This window comes from Phascolarctos cinereus, unplaced genomic scaffold (assembly GCF_003287225.1).
Source record: "Phascolarctos cinereus isolate Bilbo 61053 unplaced genomic scaffold, phaCin_HiC Scaffold_8;HRSCAF=390, whole genome shotgun sequence".
NCBI classification, from domain to species: Eukaryota; Metazoa; Chordata; class Mammalia; order Diprotodontia; family Phascolarctidae; genus Phascolarctos; species Phascolarctos cinereus.
Window position 1 is genome coordinate 63,633,064 of NW_027556291.1, and position 21,938 is coordinate 63,655,001.

General features: G+C 41.9%; 1 protein-coding gene across 2 annotated transcripts in view; it reads right to left on the bottom strand.

Annotated features, from left to right (window-relative positions):
* Positions 1-247: 247 nt before the first annotated feature.
* YIPF6 (Yip1 domain family member 6) overlaps positions 248-21,938 on the bottom strand; it is a 40,220-nt gene continuing 18,529 nt past the window's right edge. The window contains exons 7-8 of one of the 2 annotated variants that reach the window (XM_020967241.2): positions 2,497-2,545; positions 248-731 (exon numbers count right to left, since the gene is read on the bottom strand). In XM_020967241.2, coding sequence (XP_020822900.1) covers positions 719-731; positions 2,497-2,545 — 62 coding nt within the window. In that variant the 3' untranslated portion in view covers positions 248-718. Of the gene's footprint in view, positions 732-2,496; positions 2,546-17,880; positions 21,426-21,938 lie in introns of those variants that run through there. The other variant, XM_020967239.2, reaches the window with a different exon arrangement.

Consider the following 21,938-nt stretch of genomic DNA (forward strand, 5'->3'; position numbering starts at 1 on the left):
CAAGTTTCTCTGATAAAGGCCTCATTTCTCAAGCATATAGAGAACTGAGTCAAATTTATAAAAATAAGAGCCATTTCCCAATTGATAAATCACCAAAAGATATGAAGTTTTCAGATGAAGTAAGCAAAGCTATCTATAGCCACATGAAAAAAAAAGTTCTAACTCACTATTGATTGGATAAATACAAATTAAAACAATTCTGAAGTACTACCTCATACCTATGGGATTGGCTAATAGGACAGAAAAGGAAGATGACAAATGTTGGAGGGGATATGGGAAAAATGAGACATTAATATACTGTTGGTGGAGTTGTGAAGGGATTCAACCATTCTGTGGAGCAATTTGGAACTATGCCCAAAGGGCTATAAAACCATGCATACCCTTTGACCTAGCAATACCACTACTAGGTCTATATCCCAAAAGAGATAAAATACAAAAAGGAAAAGGACATGTATGTACAAAAATATTTACAGCAGCTCTTTTCTGGTGGCAAAGAATTGGAAATTGAGGGGATACCGATCAATTGAGGAATGGCTGAACAAATTGTGGTATGTGATTATGGTTATGATTCTATTGTGCTATAAGAAATGATGAGCAAGGGGCAGTTAGGTGGCACAGTGGATAGAGTCCTGGCCCTGGAGTCCTGGAGTCGGAAGGACCTGAGTTCAAATCCAGCCTCAGACACTTGACACTTACTGTGTGACCTTGGGCAAGTCACTTAACCCCATTGCCTAGCAAAAGAAAAAAGAAAAAAAAAAGAAATGATGAGCAAGCTGCTCTCAGAAAAACCTGGAAAGATTTATATGAGCTGATGCAAAGTGAAATGTACTGTGCACAAAGTAACAGCAGTATTGTAAGATGATCAGCTATGAATGACTTAGCTATTCTCAGCAATAAAATAATCTAAGACAACTCTGAAGGACTTATGATGAAAAATGCTATCCATCTGCAGAGAAAGAACTGTTGGTGTCTAAATACAGATTGAAGCTTACTTTTTTACTTTCTTTATTTTTCTTGAGTTTTTTTTTTGGTCTATGTTTTCTTTCACAACATAACTAATATGGAAATATTTTGCACGACTTACACATGTATAACCTATATCAAATTGCTTGCCTTCTCAATGGGGAGTGGGGTGGAGAGGGAGGAAGGGAGAGAATTTGGAACTCAGTTTTAAAAATGAATGTTAAAAATTGTTCTTACATGCAAATGGGGAAAATGAAAATACTAAATAAATGTTTCAAAAATAAAGGCATAGAAAGGCAAAAAAAAAAAAAAGCCTGTTCCTATGCCCCAAAGGCAATCAAACGGTGCATATCTTTTGATCTAGCAATATCACTACTAGGTCAGTATGTCAAAGAGATCATAAAAAAGAGAAAAGGACACACATATACAGAAATATTCATAGCAGCTCTTTTTGTGGTGGCAAAGAATTGGAAATTGAGGGGATGCCCATCAGTTGGGGAATGGCTGAACAAGTTGTGTGTGTGAATGTAATGGAATACTATTGTGCTGTAAGAAATGATGAACAGGCTGACTTCAGAAAAACCTGGAGAGTCTTATATGAACTGATGCTGAGTGAAGTGAGCAGAACCAGGAGAACGTTGCACACAGTAACAGCCACACTGTGCGATGACTGACTTTGATAGACTTAGCCCTTCTCAGCAATGCAAGGATCTAAGACATCTCCAAAAGTCTCATGGTGGAAGATACTATCCACATCCGGAGAAAGAACTATGTTGTTTGAATGCAGATTGAAGCATACTATTTTCTCTCTTTTTTTTTTTTCATGGTTTTTTCCTTTTGGTCTGTTTATTTTTTCACGACATGACTAATATGGAAATATGTTTTACATGATTGCACATACATAACTTATATCAAATTGCTTACTGTCATTAGGGACGAGGAAAGGGAAGGAGGGAGAGAGAAAAATTTGGAACTCAAAATCTTATTTTAAAAATGAATGTTGGGGGTTGGCTAGGTGGCGCAGTGGATAGAGCACCAGCCCTGGAGTCAGGAGGGCCTGAGTTCAAATCTGGCCTCAGACACATAACACTTACTAGCTGTGTGACCCTGGGCAAGTCACTTAACCCCATTGCCCAGCCCCCCCAAAAAAAATGAATGTTAAAAATTGTCTTTACATGTAATTGAAAAAAATAAAATACCATTTATAAATCAATCAGTCCATAAATTCTTGTTCCCTTCCTTCTCTCCTGCCCTCTTTCCCCTACCCCTTATACCAAATAAGCCAAGTCCAGCAAAAGAGATCAACACTTCAACTCAATCTGAAAATGTCTGCCACCTCCTGCACCTTGAATTACCGGTGACATTTGAAAGTGTAAGATCAGGGTCAAGAAGGAGAGTAGAGAGGACTGAGAACAGGCCACAGATTAAAGGGATCCAGGAAGGAAGGGGTGGCTCCCTCCTTGCCCTTTCCTGTCCCTGGATCATGACTTTACCCTCAGAACTTCCACACGTGCATACTCAGGGGGCACTCACTTGTCAAGGTCAGTTTCACATCCTGTAGCATGTGGTATACTTCTCCTCCCTGCAAGGAATTATACAAATCAAATGAAACATTTTTTGAAAATAGAGGGAAAAAAATTACAAAATGTTTCAGTATTCGATTGAGGAAGATGGAGAGGGAGGCTGCTGAAGGGTTTGTTTTAGTTTTTCTTTTGTTTTTGGCCTGGTACAAAGCTTCTTGGGGCAGCTAGGTGGCACTGCAGTGGATAGAGTGCCAGGCCAGAAGTTCAAAAGATTTATCTTCATGAATTTGAATCCAGCCTCAAACACTTCCTAGCTGTGTGACCCTGGGCAAGTCACTTCACCCTGTTTGCCTCCATTTCTTCAGATGTAAAACGATCAGGAGAAGGAAATGGCAAACCACTCCTGCCGAGTTCTGCCAAGAAAACCCCAACACGGGGTCATGAAGAGTCAGACGTGACTGAACCTGTGTGATGGAGGTCACAGGGATGAGTCTTCGTTATTCCCCAAATATTGCCCTGGTTTACCCAACTTTTAGGCCAACCCTGTTCAGTTCTCCTCTCATTTCTTCCCTTGTCCATCTGTAAAAACTATGAAGTGATGGTCACAGCTAGAAAAGAATCCCAGTACTGAAGGAACCTTAGAAGGATCCTAACTCTAGAATTGGAAGGGCCTCTGAAGCCATCTGGTCCAATCTTCTCCTTTTAGACAGGTGGAAATTGAATCCCAGAGAATTCAAGTGACTTGCGAGGGATCTCACAAGTTGCAGAGGCAGGATTTAAACCCAGGCCCCCAGATTCTAGAACCTGTCTTCTTTCTACCGTGCCCTGTTGGCTCTCATCTAGGCCGAGTCATACCTGAAACAGGAATCAGTCAGTCAGTCAACAAGAATTTATTAAGTGCCTACTATGTGGCAGGCCCTGTGCTAAGTGCTGGGGATACAAAGAGAGTAAATGAGAGCACCTGCCCTTAAGGATCTCACAGTCTAATTGGGGAGACAACATGCAAACAGCTATATACAAACAAGCTTTAGACAGGAGAAGTTATAGATGACTGACAAAGAAAAGACACTAGCTTTCAGGGGGATTGATGGGGAAAGGTTTTCTGTAGAAGGGGGTATTTTAGCTGGGACTTGAAGGAAGCCAGGAAGGGGAGATACGAAAGGAGAGAAATCCAGGCTTGGGGGCCAGCCAGGGAAAATGCTTGCTTGAGAGATGTAGGCCAGGGTCACTAGAATAAAGAATACATGGTGGAGAGTAAGGGGTAAGTAGTAGGAGGGGGCCACGTTATAAAGGGCTTTGGCCACCAAACAAAGAATTTTATATTTAATCTTGGAAGTGATAGGGAACCACTTGGGTTTATTGAATAGGAAGTGGAGTGACATAATTCAGTCCTGAGCTTTGTCGTTGCTCAGTCATTTCAGCTGTGTCTGATTCTCCATGACCCCATTTGGGGTTTTCTTGGCAGAACTCGGCAGGAGTGGTTTGCCATTTCCTTCTGCAGCTTATCTTGAAGACAAGGAAGCCAAGGCAAACAGGGTGAAGTGACTTGCCCAGGGTCACACAGCTAGTAAGTATCTGAAGTCAAATTTGAACTCTGGCCTTCCTGACTCCAGGCCTGGCCCTCTATCCACTGCAGTGCCACCTAGCTGCTTAAGCCTTAAGAAGATCAATTTGACAGCTGAGTGGATGATAGATTGGAGAGGGACTCTATTTTATATAGAGAGAAAGTGATTTGTTCAGTCACACAGCTAGTGAATGTCAGGGGTGGGGTTCAAACTTGTCTTCCTGACTCCATATTCACTGCTCTATCCACTGCACTTTTGTCTTTTTGTCCCTTGGGGCCTGGAACAGTACCTGGCATATAGTAGGTGCTTATGAAATATCTGTGGTGGGCAGCTAGGTGGCACAGCGGATAGAGCACCGGCCCTGGAGTCAGGAGGACCTGAGTTCAAATCCAGCCTCAGACCAAACACTTGACACTTACTAGCTGTGTGACCCTGGGCAAGTCACTTAATCCCAGCTGCCCCCCCCCAAAAAAAATTTCAGATTCTAAGGTAGAAAATTGGAAAAGAATTTTTACGACCAGTGTCTCTGATAAAGGCCTCATTTCTAAAATATATAGAGAATTAAGACAAATTTATAAGAACACAAGCCATTCCCCAACTGATAAATAAATGGTCAAAGGATATGAACAGACAGTTCTCAGATGAAGAAATTAAAGCCATCTATAGTCATATGAAAAAATGCTCTAAATCATTATTGATTAGAGAAATGCAAATCAAAACAACTCTGAGGTACCACATCACACCTATCAGATTGGCCAACACGACAAAACAGGAAAATGATAAATGGTGGAGAAGATGTGGGAAAATTGGAACACTAATGCACTGTTGGTGGAGTTGTGAAATGATCCAACCGTTTTGGAGAACAATTTGGAACTATGCCCAAAGGGCTACAAAAATGTGCATACCCTTTGATCCAGCAATAGCACTTCTAGGGCTATATCCCAAAGAGATCATAAAAATGGGAAAAGGACCCATATGTACAAAAATATTCATAGCAGCTCTTTTTGTGGTGGCAAAGAATTGGAAATTGAGAGGATGCCCATCCATTGGGGAACGGCTAAGCAAGTTGTGGTATATGAATGTAATGGAATACTATTGTGCTATAAGAAATGATGAACAGGCTGACTTCAGAAAAACCTGGAAAGACTTGTATGGTCTGATGCTGAGTGAAGTGAGCAGGACTCTGTACACAATAACAGCCATGTCATGCAATGACTAATATTGTTAAACTGAACCCTTCTCAGCATTATAATGATCTAAGACATCTCCAGAGGCATCAGGATGGAAAATGCTGTCCACATCCAAAGAAAGAACTATGGAAGTCGAATAGCTATCACTTATTTTTACCTTCTGTTGAGTTTTGTTTCCTCTTTCTGATGGTTCCTCCTATTGGTTTTAATTTTTATTTACAACTTCATTAATGTGAAAATATGTTTAATGGGTATGTAAATGTAAAGCCTGTATCACATTGTGCGCCATCTTGGGGAGGGTGGGGGGAAGGAAGGGGGAGAAAAAGTTTCAACTCAAAAGCATATGGAAGTGATTGTTGATAAATCAAAATAAATTAATAAAATTTAAAAAAAATTCAGATTCTAAGCCTCCAACCCCCTCATTCTTCTCTTTTTAAAAAAATGTTTAATATTTTATTTTTCCTCAGTTACATGTAAAAACAATTTTTACCATTCATTTTTAAAACTCTGAATTCGAAATTCTCCCTTCCTCCCTCCCCCGCCCCACTCCTATTGAGAAGGCAAGCAATTCAATATAGGTTATATATGTGTAGTCATGCAAAACACTTCCATAATAGTCAATCAACTTTTACAGAGGTGGAAACTGAGGCCCAGAGAAGTTAAATGATTTGCCAGGGATCTCACAAGTCGCAGAGGTGAGATTTAAACCCAGGCCCCAGATTCCAGAACCTGTGTTCTTTCCACTGTGCCCTGCTGGGTCTCATTTAGGCCTACTCATACCTGAAGTGGGATTCAATCAGTCAGTCAACAAGCATTTATTAAGTGCCTACAATGTGCCAGGCCCTGTGCCAAGTGCCAGGGATGCAAAAAAAGGTAAATGGCAGTCCCTGCCCTGGAGAAGTGCCCTAGGATCCCTGGAATTCTCCAGAAAGCGCTCATTCAAGGTTGGGAAGTTTTCTTCTGGTTTTCCAGGGTAGCTCTGGTCTGCTTGGGTCAGATCTCCCTCCTTCTTTCTTGGGCATAAGCAAGTTCCTACCCAGCAAGAGACCATCTGGGGGTTTTCTCTCCCTGAGAGTCCTTGATTCTTCACACACCCCAGAGTACAAATCTCTGCACTGGCACAGGCAGGCCCCAGATGGCAGGATGGCCAGGGAATCAGTGACTACCTCATGCCAACAGATTCCACAGAAAATGACACAATCCTTTTTCTTTCTTTAATTTAATCAGCCTGGCAGGAGCCACAAACAGCAATACAATTGTATTCTTTATTTGGGTTTAAGTTTTATTGGTCACTTTGTTTTTATGTCAACTTTACTTCAAAACACAGTTATTCTTTTCATGTCACAGAGGTCAGGGGCATGGCGCCCCCACAATCTGGAAAATCCATGTAAAATGTTTTGGACCTCCCTTCATACCAGAGAAGAAGTCTGAATTATTGTGACATTACAAGATAAAATATATTAATATTGTACAATACTATACATATAGTTTATGCATTTCTGAGTTTCTAAACTTTTTCCGTGACATCTGCTGGCCTTCGAAGGTTGTCTGCAGCTTCCGCAAAACTCCCCTGAAATTCCCATATAATTTCTTATGCCAACCCACGATATATCAAAACCTCGATGGGGAAAGTGGCAATGTGGAAGGGTTGACTGTTTATCTGTCCCCTATGTATATGAGTATTCCCTACTCATAGTCAAACCCTCTCAGCAAAGAAGGAGGGAAGTGCATTTTCTTTACTCTAACTCTTCTCTAGGGCTTTATGAGGCCATAATCATTTGCTAATTATTTTATAATATGACTTAAACCAAGAATGTCTGGAAAGCTCATGGCTCGTAATATCATCAGCGTGAGAGCTGAACAGGATCGTGAGGGCATTGGACCATAAGACTTAGGGCTTGAAGAGACCAGAATGATAATCTCGTTCAGTTCGCTCATTTTACATTTGAGGAAACTGAGGCACAGAGAGGGGCAGGGACTTTGGAGTCACACGGGCAGTAGAGCTGGGATTCACACTCAGGTTTTCTGTCTCTAGTTGCAGTGCTCTTTCAAAGGGTGTGGCCCTTTGACTGAATCCAAACTTCACAGAACAAATCCCCCCCAGGTCCTCAAGTGCGGCCTTTTGACTGGGTCCAGTTTTCAGTAAGTCTGAGGTCAAATGTCTGTTTTTGTTCACTCAGGGTAAGTGATGGGGATTGGCCCAGTCAGAGCTAACTCTACACAGAGTGAACAGTTTCAAAAAGGTGACGAGGTACCTGGGAAAGCCAATGGATTTGGGGTCAGAGGACCTGGGTTCAAATACTACCCCTACCACTTAAAGTAGAAAAAGAGCCAGTCAATTCACTAGCCAGCTCCTGTTTTCCCATTGTAGAATGCCGGAGTGTGGGGGAGGTTGTAATACCTCAACAGATATGGCTGCTTACCAAGTCTAAAGCAATGATTCTATGATAGTATGTATGATCTTAGAAAAGTCATTTTCTCTACCCTGGGCTTCAGCTTCCACCTCAGTAAAACGCAATGGATGGATTAAAGGCTTCTAAGGGTCTTCTCAGGTATGAGTCTAGGAGCCTGTGGGTGATCTCACATCAGCCTCTTCAGCTCACTAGAACTCAGTTTCCCCTAAAGTCACACAAGGGGCTTATACTCTAATGAGTTTGAAGGCCTTGTCACCTCTAGGCCTAGGAGCCTGTGAGTGATGTCACATCAGCCACTTCAACTCACTGGGCCTCAGTTTCCCCCACAGTCACAGGAAGGGGTTACAGGGCACAGTTTCTGAGGCCCAGACCAGTAGGTCTAGGGGCCTACGGGAGATCTCATGCTAGTCACTAAAGCTCTCTCGGCCTCAGTTTCCCCTACAGTAAAATGAAAGTAACAACTGCTTTTCCTATCTACCTCAGGCTTTTTGTGAGGATAGGTGTAGAGTGCTTGATAAACTCCAAGGCATTTTAGAAATGCCACTTCAACCAACGGAATGCTTCTTCACCTGCTTTCAGGACCCTCTTCCCTGTTTTGTTTTATTTTGTTTTTGCCTTTTCATAGCTTCCTGCATTGGCTAGCCCCAGTTGCAGTTACGAGAGCCTGGCGGCAATGCCTAGATATCACATAGACAGCTGTTAGAGCGCCCCCTGGTGGGCCTAAACACTGAACACTGAATCTAGTACTAATGGAGTGTTAGGGGTCCTCAGTCTGGGGATGCTAAGTATTGTCGAGGGATTGCAGCCAACGGCACTGTGGCTTTTATTCACAGAGCTTCCATCTTGGAAATGTCACTTGGGCCAATGTGGAAGTAGAACACAGGCTACCATTCAAAAGCCCTGAGCTGTCCAAGGGGCCTTTGTTATAGGCAGCTAGGGTGTCTCAGAGGATAGAGGGCTGGGCCTGGAGTCAAAAATCTGACTTCAAATTCAGCCTCAGACCCCTGAATACGTCAATTTGCCTCTGCCTCAGTTTCCTCACGTGTAAAATCAGGATAATAACAGCATATACCTCCTGGAGGTTGTTGCAAGGATCAAAAACACACTTAGCACAGTACCTGCCACACAGTAGGTGCTTAATAAATGTTTGTTCTTTCCCTCACCTTCCCAGGAAAGGTTAGGAAAAAAAGGCAGGTCAATCACTCTTTGAGCCTAAGTTTTTCCCTCTGTAAAATAAGCCATTAGTGGGGCAGCTAGGTGGCACAGTGGATGGAGTACCAGCCTTGGAGTCAGCAGGACCTGAGTTCAAATCTGGCCTCAGACACATAACACTCACCAGCTGTGTGACTCTGGGCAAGTCACTTAACCCCAATTGCCTCACCAAAAAAAATAAGCCATTAGATTAGGGCATCTCCCAACTATTGATCCTATGAGTATGAGTTTTAACTTTCTCCAGAAGCCCCAAAGTCCTAAGGGAAGTTTATACCTGCCACCAGACTGCCCCTTTGTGGTCCAATGCAGTGAGTTAGCAGCAGTCAACAAGCATCATTAAAGGGGCAGCTAGGTGGCGCTGCAGTGGATAGTGCACCGGCCCTGAAGTCAGGAGGACCTGAGTTCAAATCCGGCCTCAGACCAAACACTTGACACTTACTAGCTCTGTGACCCTGGGCAAGTCACTTCACCCCAATTGCCTAAAAACAAACAAACAAACAAACAAACAAAACCAAGCATCATTAAGTTCCTACTATGTGCCAGACACTGGGCATCAGGATATGGACTGATGGTAGAGAGAAAGAACTCTGCTGTGAGGAAACTCCCCTCCCAGTGCATTTTGGTCCCTTCTCTGAAGCTTATATTCTTAGGAAGTTACCCAGAGCACTGAAAGGTTAAGTTATTTGCCTGAGGTCACATAGCCAATATGTGCCAAGACAAAAACCAAACTGCCACTGGCCTCGGGGAGCTTATGTTCTAGGGATGGGAAGAGAATCACCATGTACACATTGAATTACATATAAAATATGGTCAACTTCTCCAAGGAAGTATTTGGGTTTTTTTTTTATTTTGGGACTTCCTTCTAACATGCAGATGAAAATCCAGTGATTCATGTCCATGCTAGGGGACTCTTGTCCATGTCCTCCCATAAATTCCCCATGAAGGGACTGCTCCAGGTGCTGCTTTCTGCTGCTGAGTCATTTTCAGCTGTATCTCAGTCTTCATGACCCCATTTGTGGTTTTCCTGGCAAAGATACAGGAGTGGTTTGCCATTTCCTTTTCCAGCTCATTTTACAGATGAGGAAACTGAGGCAAACAGGGTGAAGTGACTTGCCCAACTATTCAGTATCTGAGGCTGGATTTGAACCCAGGTTTTCCTGAGTCCAGACTCAATGCTCTATCCACTGCAGCGCCACCTAGCGGCCCAATCTTTTGAGCTTCCTAACCTTTTGAAATCACAAGACCTGATGCTACAGTCTTATTCACCCAAAAAGGAAAAGAATAAGGGCAGAGGCCAAAGATTGAGGTCCTTTCACAGGGCCATATGGCATCAGAGGGGAGAGGGGCCCATGGCTTCTTCCCTTACAGCATTGTCTATTGATCCCCATGAGTGAAGGAGTCATGGAATGAAGCAAAGAGCCATTCCTGACTCTTCACTTTCTCTCTCTCTCTTCCCCTCCCTCCCTCCCCAACCATATCATCTTAGCCCTATTACAATAGCCTCCTAATTGATTTTTCTGCAAATTCCCCTCTCCTATCCCTCTTTCACACAGACACCAAATTTATATTCCTAAAACACACACCTGACCACCATATTCCAAAGCCTTCACCAGCTCCCTATTGCCTTTGGGATAAAATACAAAATGTCCAATACTCTACCCTGCTTCCCTTTTCCATCATATTTCACACAATTCCCTTCATGCACTCTTCACTCTAGTCTAACTCACCTGGTAGCTGCTACCTGTTGCGAATGACACTCCTTTTCACATAATGATGTCTTTTATTTTCACATCACATTCATTTCTGAACATCTTGTGCCTCTCCTACCTATTGAGTCTTTCTTTGTAAACCAAACAATTTGACAGTATATGTACTATTTCCCACCCATAGTACCCCACCTCAGCAAAGAAGAGAGAGAAGCACTTTTTTCATCTCTCCATCAAGGGTCAAACATGGTCATCAGAATTACCCAGAGTTCAGTTTCATTTTGTCATACATAAGGGGCAGCTAGGTGGCACAGTGGATAGAGCACCGGCCCTGAAGTCAGGAGGACCTGAGTTCAAATCCAACCTCAGACCAAACATATGACACCTACTAGCTGTGTGACCCGGGGCAAGTCACTTAACCCCAATTGCCTGAAAAGAAAAAAACACTGCATTTTGTCATACATGACACCTTGTCTCTTGCCTCCACACCTTTGCCTACATGGTTTCCCATGTTTTCCTCACTTCTGCCCTGTAGAATCTTGAGCTCTCTTCTCAGGTGCCATGTCCTACACAAGACCTTTCCAGAACTCTCCACTTAATAGGACTCTCGCCTTCTTGAAATTACTTCAGATTTACTTGCTTGACAAGAGGTAGTATAGTATAGTGGTTACAGATCTGGGTTTAGAGTCAGGAAGAACTGGGTTCAGGTCTTGTCTCTGATAATATGACCACATGACCCAATTCAAGTCAATCACCCTCTCAGTGTCCCAGGCAACTCTCAGGGACTCTTGGCTGCAAAGAAGGTGCCACCTGCATCAGTAGAAGGGGTCTGCTCATTCAGGAATTCCCAATACCAGTGAAATCACAGATCTGCTCAAACAATTACTGGCATGCCTGTCATGTCCTCTCCTCTCCCCCCAGTAGAATGGATGCTCTTTGAGGGCTGGGCTGGTTTCATTTTAGTCTTCGTAGCTCCAGCATCAGAAGCAGAGCTAGGCACATAATAATCAGAATCAACATTGCTTGAATTGCTTGAATACCCTATATCCTTGCCCCTCATGGGATATTTCTAATAACTTAAACATCTTCAAATATATATTAAGGCATTTAAAAATTGAACATAAAGAGGCAGCTAGGTGGCGCAGTGGATAGAGCACCAGCCCTGGAGTCAGGAGGACCTGAATTCAAATATGACCTCAGACACATAACACTCATTAGCTGTGTGACTCTGGGCAAGTCACTTAACACCAATTGCCTCACCAAAAAAAAAATTTTTTTTTAAATTGAACATAAAACAGAAGAATATGCCTGTTGTCCATTTTACTTTAATATTTTATTTTGATTGCTATCTTTTGTTTTTAGATATCCTTCATTCCTAAATATATCTCTTCCCCTCCTTGAGCCATTCCTGGTAACAAAGAATAATAAAAAAGAGAGAAAATGCAATGTAATTCAGCAAAATCAAGTCACATTTCAACCATGCCTGATACTGTTATACACAATATTCTATTCATGGCCTCTCACCTTTGCAAGGGCATTTTTAGAGGCAGAGCGCTAGGTCTAGAGACAGGTCTGAAGACCTAATTTTAAATCTAGCCTCAGAAACTTCCTAGCTATGTGATCCTGGGCAAGTCGCTTAACCTCTGGTTGTCTGACAAAATGGATCCGCTGGAGAAGGACATGACAAACCACTGCAGGGTCTTTGCCAAGAAAACCCCAAATGGGGTCATGAAGGGTCAGACAGGACCGAAACAACTGGACAACAATGAAGGACATTTTTCTCAACTCTGTTGGATTGAATACCCCATCTCCTCCTCCCTTATACGGTATTTTGGGAACTTTTAAATCTTAAAATATAAAGTGTTTAAAAATTAAAAATAAACCCCCCCGAATATACTTTTAAAAGGTAATATATTGGAATTCAAAAATTTAAAAACAAATGTTAAAAATTTTTTTTACAAGTAATTGGGAGAAAATAAAACACTAAATAAGAAAAGAAAGGTAATATATTCAATTAAAAGGGTTTTTTTTTAGTATTACATAGCTTTTTTCTTAATCATAAACTCACAGAAAAAGGTAATCCTACTTTCTCAATCTTAAAAGGTCTGAGATGTGGCTAACATAGCATCTTGAATATTTAATGGATCTGTGATCACTTCAGTGTGGATACTATCCCCAATGGTACAGACTGCAATCTAACTATAACTCCTCATCTTACGGGAAGTGGAGTTCTTCCATTCATTAGTCTCCCACAGGTGGTTCACCCATGCATACCAATGAAGGACATAGGCTACAGACTATTTGACTATTCTATTAGGAAATAACATTCTTAGAAATGGAAATCAATTCCTGACAGATCTTGGAGATGAGATCTTTAGCAGACAAAACTTTCTGCAAAGATTTTCCCCCCAGTTACCTGCTTCCCTTCTAATTTTAATTACCTTAGATTTGTTTATGCCAAAGCCTTTCAATTTTATATAACACAACTTGCTCATTTTATCTTCTGTGAGTCTATTTTGTGTTCTTCAGTCATGAAATCTTCTATCCATAGATCTGAAAGGTTATTTCTTCCTTGGTCCTCTCATTGAATTATGATGTCATTTTTTTATATCTAAGTCTGCTTCCCCCAGCACTTTTGGTCAGATAGTGATATTTCTCCCAGCAGTAACTGGAGGCTTTCAGTTTATCCAACACTAGTTTACCAAGTTTGTTAGTTTCTGTATGTTGTGTGTTAATCGGTTCCACTGGTACACCTCTCTATTTTTCAACCAGTACCAAATCTGATGGCAGCTTTTTGATACCACGTTAGATGCGTACTTCTTCTTTGGCAATGTCCCACAGCTTCCTTATGTCACCCACTTAAGTTCTTTGGAGACTGTGACATTTGGTGATTTACAACCATATAGCATCACTGGAAGGGTATTGGTGTTAAAAATATGAAAGCACCATCCACTTTACTTTGCACATATTTTGTATTTATTTATCCTCCTACATGTCCTCCCCCAACCCCCAAGAAAAATCTAAGCTGCTTGAGGTCAGTTACTGGTTTTGTTTCAGTCTTTCTATCTTTAGCATCCAGGCAAGCTGCAGTTAGGATAAATAGATAACTTTGTTCCATTTTTGTTTACATTTAAGTGTTACAACCATCTGGAATTTACTGGGGTGTATGGTGTAATATGTCTCTAAATTTGTTTTCCACCAAATTGACAACCCGTTTTCACAAGTACATTTTGTTAAATAGTGAACCCTTTCCTCAGTTTTTATTTTCTTTATGTTTATAAAACACTAGGCTTCAATATATACCAATTTAGCATATAGAATAAGATTTCCTAGACACACCCTATTGCTTTCCTGACTCCATATCTTTGCTAATACTGTGCCTGCTGCCTGGAATACCATCCCTGACTCTTCCATCTATGCCTAGCAACACTCACCTTGTGGGACAGCTAGGTGGTGCAGTGGATAGAGCACTGGGCCTGGAGTCAAAGGACCTGAGTTCAAGTCTGGCCTCAGACACTTGATACTGGCTGTGTGACCCTGGGCAAGTCCCTTAACCCCACTGCCTAGCCAAAAAAACAAAAGCCAAACCTCACCTTTCACAGACTTATTTCTAAAAAATATATTTAATAAATAAAATATTTAAAAAATAAAAACTTTTTTTAAAAAAAAATCATCCTTCAAGCTACATCTTAAACGTCTCCTCCATGGGGCCTTCGTTAATTTCTCCCTACCTCCAACCAGATATGATCTCTCCTTCCTCTGAACCCCCATATCCTTTTGTATTTTTCTCTCATTTCACTGCTTATATATTTTTATCTCAATGGATGGAATAGAAAAGTTTTTAAGTTCTTATTATGTGAAAAGCATTGGAATCACAAATAGAAAATCAAGACAGTCCTTGTTTGTCAAGGAGCTCACATTCTAATTAGGGAAGGCAACACATAAAGGGGGGATTCAGCCTCATGGCAGATGGAAAGGCCAGGTGGTACTGAGTATCTGGTAGGAAATAGAAACTTCATTTTCAATGGCAGCTACATCACAGAAGACGCACTACCATATGCTTTGCTTCTGTACCCTGAGCACCATGGATCTGACACGCAGATAAAACCTCCTGTGTGTGTCGTCTCTCTGGCTTAGAAAGTGAGCTCAATGGAGAACAGGGACTGTATTGATTTTCTATTTGTAAGCCCAGCATGGCTTACATGGTATATAACATGTTACGGCACTATGTCAATGCTAGTTGTTATCGGTGGTAGTAGAGTGCTTAATAAATACTTCTGCATGCATTGCATGCCCGTAGGCAAAGCTGCAGGGCAGATGGTAAGGCCCAGTGAATTTTTGGGAGCCATAGCAGAGCAGATGGCCCCTGACTAATGACTTTTGGGAAGGGAGTAGCAGGCCCAAGATCAGTGAGTGGGGTAATGGGGTGTCTCAGACAAAAGTGGGAATGAGGGAGTTGGGGTGGGGTTCTAGCATCCAGCCAAAACTCAAGATCCAACAAGATGCAGTCATACATTTTTGGACATGGCCACCAGGTAGATTCATTTTGCTTAACTATGCTTAATTGGCTAAAAGGGGTTTCCCTCCCTTTCTGTTTTCGGTAAGGATGAGGAGGACCATTGGGAATATATATATATATATATATATATATATATATATATATATATATATATATATATATATATTTTTAAACAATGCACAGAAGAGTTCATAAGAAAGCACAGATAAGCAGGACAGTTCTGAAGATATTGTGTAGAATCTGCTATATACTTTTATTTTTTAAAAGCAAGCAATATGAAGAAGAGATTCAGTTTCAGAATCTTTTTGTGGTCTATGTGGAAAAATTTGTTTAAATTCAAAATTAAAAAATTTTAAAAAAATGTTAACTGCCTAGTGGGAACCGCACAATGGAATTGGGAACGGGTTCCCTAAGGCCTGCTCCTGTTGGCTCACTGGGCCTCCAGTTGGAGGGCTGGGGCAGGGAAGGGAAGGTCTCCAATTTAGCAGGTATATAAGATAGAAACAGAGATAACGACAACATCTTTAACTACATTACAAACATGGCAGTGTGGTACAGTGGATAGAAGCTAGACTTGGAGTCCCAGGTTCAAATCCTAAGTCAGCTATTTACTGTGTAACCCTAGGCAAGTCACTTAAGCTCTTATAAAACCATACATGTAAATGTGGAAGGGATCTCAAAGGTTGTCTAGTCCATCATTTTAGAGATGAGGAAACTGAGGCCCAGGGAAGGGGCAGTGACCTACCCCAAGTCACACAGGCAGTATTCAAGCATCAGATATGGGATCTGAACCCTAACCTTGACACCAGTTTCCCCATCTGTGAAACAAGGGGCTGGATTCAATGCCCTCTAGTCACTTCCTAAATCTACGATTCATGACCTCACAATCCTAAAACAAAGGGCTAAGGCCCACAGAGGAAGATCATTACTGACCAAGGAATATTTCACTGAGGAGGTGGTGTTTGATTTTGAATTTAACTGGACGAAGATGGGGACATTTTGAGCCACAGGAGCATGGAGCATTTTGGTGGACCCAGCAGACCAATTTAATTGGAGCATAACATGCGGAGAATGATTAAGATCAGAAAAGTAACAATATTAACAATCTGAGGCCAGATTGGATGTCTGGCTAAAGAACTTGAACTTGATTCTGGAGGCAATAGGGAGCCAATGAAGATTGCTGGGCCAAGGAACGACCTACATTTAGATTATTCTGGCAGCAATATGGACAACTTGGACGAGGAACACAGAGGTGGAAATATCTGTTAAGATACTGCAATCGCCTAGGTGGGGGGTAATGAGTCAGAAAAGGAAAAAAATGTAAATATGAGCAGAGTAGAAGCAACCAAATCTGGTAACTGAATGGATACAAGGAGCGAGGGAAGCAGCAGCCCCAAGGCTACAAATACGAGCAACCGGGCAAAGTATGATACCCTAGACAGCAACAGTAAAATGAAAAGCCATTTGGAGGCAAAAGATAAGCTGTTTCACCCATGTTGGGTTTGCTGTATTGTAGGTAGAGAAAAAGGTTGGAGCAGCTAGGTGGCACTGCAGTGGACAGAGCACTGGGCCTAGAGTCAGGAGGACTCTTAGTGAGTTCAAATCCTGTCTCACTTACTAACTGGGTGACCCTGGGCAAGTCACTTCACCCTCTTTGCCTCAGTTTCCTCATCTGTCAAATGAGCTGGAGAAGGAAATGGCAAACCACTCCAGTATCTTTGCCAAGAAAACCCCAAACGGGGTCATGGGGGGGAGGAGGCATCAGACAGTCTGAGCTCAGAAGAGAGAAAAAAAAAACTGGGGATCACCTACAGGGGCAGTAGTTGAATCTGTGGGAGCGAAATTGCAGGAATTGCAGAGGGGGAAGGGGCAGTGGAAGGAACCTTAGATTTGGAAACAGAACCCAGGTTCAAATCCCAGCTTGACCACTTATCTATGTGACACTGGGCAAGTTACAACCTCCAAGTTCCTTTCCTCATCTGAAAAATGAAGAGACTGGATTAGATTAGAGGTGTCAAACACCAGGACTCACGAGCCCACAACAATTGCAAGGGCAGCCCAAAATAGACTAAAATATCATTGGGAAATACTTAACAAAGCAAATAAAAATGCAATAGAACATAGCTAATATTAATATGTGGTTTTCTTTTTTTTTTTTTTTGCTTTTAGGCAATTGGGGTTAAGTAACTTGCCCAGGGTCAGACAGCTAGTAAGTGTCAAGTGTTTGGTCTGAGGCTGGATTTGAACTCAGGTCCTCCTGACTTCAGGGCCGGTGCTCTATCCACTGCACCACCTAGCTGTCCCAATATGTGGTTTTCTAAGTCAACATGCAGTCTATTTATAGTTTAGCAGCCCAGTTTGCTTCTATTTCTAGTTCGACACCAATGGACTAGATTTCCCAGACCCCTTCTAGCTCCCAATCTGTAATCCTGTGACTGACCTTAGCTCTCCCTGGGCTCGTTTCTTCCTGTATAAAACGAGAGGACTAGCAGGTCTCTAAAGACTCCTTCCAGCTCAACCTCTAAGGGCCTATGGAAAGGACTCAGAGCTGGATGAAACCTTCGAAATCATAATTTGATAGAGCAGGAAACTAAGGCCCAGGGTAAAATGACTCACCCAGGGCTAAGTAGCAAGAACAAGTATCCAATTCCAAATTGCCCAACTCCCAATCTAGTGCTCTTTGCAGTACACCCCATTAGCTGGCATTAAATTAAGCTGAAATTGATTGTCCCATACCGGCTACTGACATTTTGGAATACTCTGAATAATCAGAATTTTTTTCCCAGAGTGATTTTTTAAAAGTTTTTATTGATTTTTTTTACATCACTTTCATTTCCCAATATGACCCACCCCGACCCCACCCAGAGAGCCACCCCTTATAACAAAAAATATGTGTTAAAGAAAAGGCAGTTTAGCAAAATTAACATGTCAACAGAATTTGACAGTATATGTAATGCTCCACATCCCCAACTCCCTTGTCTCTGCAAAGAAGAGAAGGTAGTGCATTTCCTCCTCTCTTCTTCAGAGCCAAGCTTAGTTATTAATAGAAACAATCGATTTCTAATTAAAATTCACGTCATCTACAAAGTCATTTACCGTGGAAAGAGTACAGTCGGGGACCTGGATTCAGATCTCGGCTCTGCTATTTATCTCCTCTCTAGGCCTCAGTTGACCTAGTTAATTTCTGAAGTCCCTTTCAGCCCTAAATCTCTTGACCCTCCGAGCCCAAGAGTACTCGTATTTCTCAGTAAAATTCTCTCAGAATCTAATAGTCCAATTTGGATTCAAGATGTTAAGTGTTTAAAAAAAAACAAACAGACTCTTGCAACACATAGCCATTAAACGTTGCTCGCCTTTACAGAAACGTCTATTACGCTTGAGGTTACTCAGGAAAAAGAAATGCTAGATCTTAGCTGTCCATTTGGAGGAATAAATGATCAAAGGAATAGTCTCCTTATGCTGGGCAGCATGATTATCAAGGGTACTTTAATTAACCCCGTCTATCCATTTGGTGGACTTTGATGTGAGAAATACAGCCAAGGGCTGGCTGCCCTCTGCAATGACAAAACGATCGATCCCACCTTACACAAGTTTGTCAAAGGAAGGATGACTTGCTGGCCTAGAGATCCCTTTTGAAAGACCAAGCTGCAGCCTCAATTATGCTTTCCTAAGTCTGATCTTATCACAAAAGGATGTGATAAGACATTCTTGACCTCACAAGCAGTTAATTGTGACCACTGATGCATGTGGGCATTGCTGCCCCATCCTCTGCAGTGACAGGACTAAGCTTGTCTGCCTTTGGACCCACAATCAGGAAAATGACAAACAAGAGTTCTGGCTTCAAGAGGCTCTGGCCTGTACACTGGACCAGCTCTGAAGGCCTCAGCATTTCACATCTGTTAAGGAAAGATTTTACACCCCAGGCTGACCCACCTCTACTTTTTTTTTTTTAACTTTCATATCTAAAGAAAAAAGAAACAAACTTATTAGTGAATTGACAAAAACAGAAAGTAAATAAAAAACCATCCTGTTCTAGAAGTCATCCACATTACCTAAGAGCAACCAGTGAACACAGAATAAGACGAGTTGAAACACAAGAAAAGTTGTAAAAAACAAAAAGGCAAAATCAAAAAGTCATGACTTTACTTGCTTCCAACCACATATTCAGACTTTGAGTAAAATGCATATCAGAATAGGCTTCCTTCCTTCCCTTTGAAAAAACAGTGACCCAGGAAACAGTCCTTCCTTCAAAATAAATTCACATAATTGTCAGCACTGATTATGAGGAACTCTAAAGGAAGAACTATTTTTAGTGTGAACAAGTTAGGATCCACTCAGTTGGTTCAAAATATTGTCTAGGTCAAGACTTAAGTGCTGAATTTGTCTTGATGTGGAAAATTACATAAGCATTTAAGGGTGAACTGTAATAAATAAATAAAAATAGAGAAAGCAAAACTCTAACCTGGGCTGAAAGAAGAAAAGCTCATTTAACAAGGCCTTTATTGCTATCGGTCAGTCTAGGGACCATTTTTCTTAGGCTAATATGGGAAATCAAGCTATTCTATTCTTAATATACAGCTTGCCTTTAAATAGAAAGTTATTCTAAATAAAGTCTATGACATAGAAAATGTACAGGCTAAGTTACAGTCACCTACAGAATTAACTGTGCACCTGCAATGAATGCCCTCCAACAAAATGGATGTTCACCTGCCACCGTTCTCCAGTGTGCAATGTCGCCAAAGAGAGGAGCCTAGACCTCTCCTTTAAAGGAGCTCCCAAATGGTACAGAGCCCATCTTAGGCCAGCCTTGCCTCCAAGTGCTTTTGAAAGGCCTTACCATCCTAGGAGGACAAATATCCAAGAGTATAAGTAAAGCTGAGCAAAGAGTGTACAGCTAACAAAGAGTTAAGCTGTCTTTATAAATAAATCCAGTCTACAGCTAAAGGAAACCATTTGCTGTTCCCCACCAGGAAGAAGTCCAGTGAAAAATGTGCTCCTGCTTCTATGAAGAGACTACAGCTAACTACCGGAGAGATCCTAAGGCCCTCTCCGAGTTCCCTTATCAGGCAGCCATCAAGACATGAAATGCCATCGTGGGTTTTAAAACCCCATCCTAGTCCTTATCTGCACCTTCTAGAATTCCTCCCACCAGAAGAGACTCATTTCGGAGGGAGGAATACTTGCAGTTACACTATATTCCAAACATCCCACTTCGCAGTTAAGAGAATGTGCTTATTATATAGTGATACAAATGTGCATTAGTGACCTGCCTACCTAAGTTTTCGAAAGTCTTCTACTAGGGTAAGTTCAAGGGTTTCAACACTGATTGCTTTAGCCCAGGGAAAATTCCACATTGGCTCCGAATAGCCCAGCATGCACATTCAGGGCTAAAGAGTAAGATAAGGAGCTGGAGCGCTACCAAGAGGTTGGCATGCTTTTGTTAGAACACATGGCGTGACTGCAATATGCATATGCACAGAGACAGTCCAAGGTTTACATGGTCCAAAAAAGATGGGTTCATTCACGTGTGCTTTGCAAAGAAAATGATGCCTATCCAAATTCTTTAGAGTACAATTTGAATTTCAATTAAAGCATTTTCCTTTTCCACATGTCCTATGAATCTCCCCTTACTCCTCCACATATTCAAAAAGGGAAGGAAAAAGGGAAAAAAGAAAGAGGAAAGGAAGAAGACAAAAAGACAAATCACCTTCCCTTGCCAAAAGAGAGAAATACACCCTACGGTGATAAGGCAGTATGTTTGAAAGAGAAAGCTGTGCGTGAACTGATGTTGTCTGAACATAACTTCGGTCTCTAACTCGATGTGTAATCAATCACCATGTCATTCCCGTGGCCGTCTTCACACACACACACACACACACACACACACACACACACACACACACACACACGTGACACAGTGAACCATAATCCTTGAGCAGGGTAGTACTTTGGCTGTATGTGTATTTTAAAGAAACAATCATATTAAGATAAATCAAAGTACCAACCCTGCCAAGCAATTGCTTTTTACCAAAGTGCTGGTGTTGCTGCATGACCTTGGCTTTCTCTTGCCCCCCAATCCCTACTGCCACCTCTACCCCTTCACCACGTCCAGGCTCCCTCTGACAGTCAAGAAAGGAGACAGGAGGCAAAGGCCCAAAGCGGAGCTGGAGTCTTCTGTTCTGCTCGGGCTCTTTGGCTTCTCTTGTGTCCTGGTTTAATGAGGCGTAAAGGTGAGAATCATCCAGCTAATAACAAAGTAGAAGAGGAAGATGGGGTAGACAGCAAGGGCTTTTCGATTTGGAGGCTGGCTATCAGCCAGGAACGCTGTGGATGCTGAACAACAACAAAAAGCAAATTGGCAAAGGTTAGTTCTTGCTCTAGAGCTGGCAGGGGCCTTAGAGGTCATGGAGTGCAGCTCCGTCATGTTACAGAGGAGAAAACTGAGGCCTACACAAGGGAAGAGGCTAACCCAAGGCAAACAACTAGTAAGTGTCTGAGAAAGGATTCAAACCCACATCTTCCTGATTCCAAGGCCAGCATTCTGCCCACTAAATCACTTTGTTTCTCAAGGCACCTTGAGAATAACACTGAATAAACCCTAGTAGGTAAATCTATGGTGGATCTCAAACACGCGTCAGTCAACCTCAGCTGTTTAGAACCCTGGGGGAATGAACAGAGATTTCTTACTAGTACTAAAATATTCTGGACTTTAGCCATTTTCTTCCCAAAATTTTGGATGCCCGCTTCCCTGCCAACCTAAAGAATGAATACAAAACAAAATTTTTTCTTGCTTATTCAAGGTCATCACTCAAGTGCCATGTATTGTTCTCTGCTGCACAGCAAGGC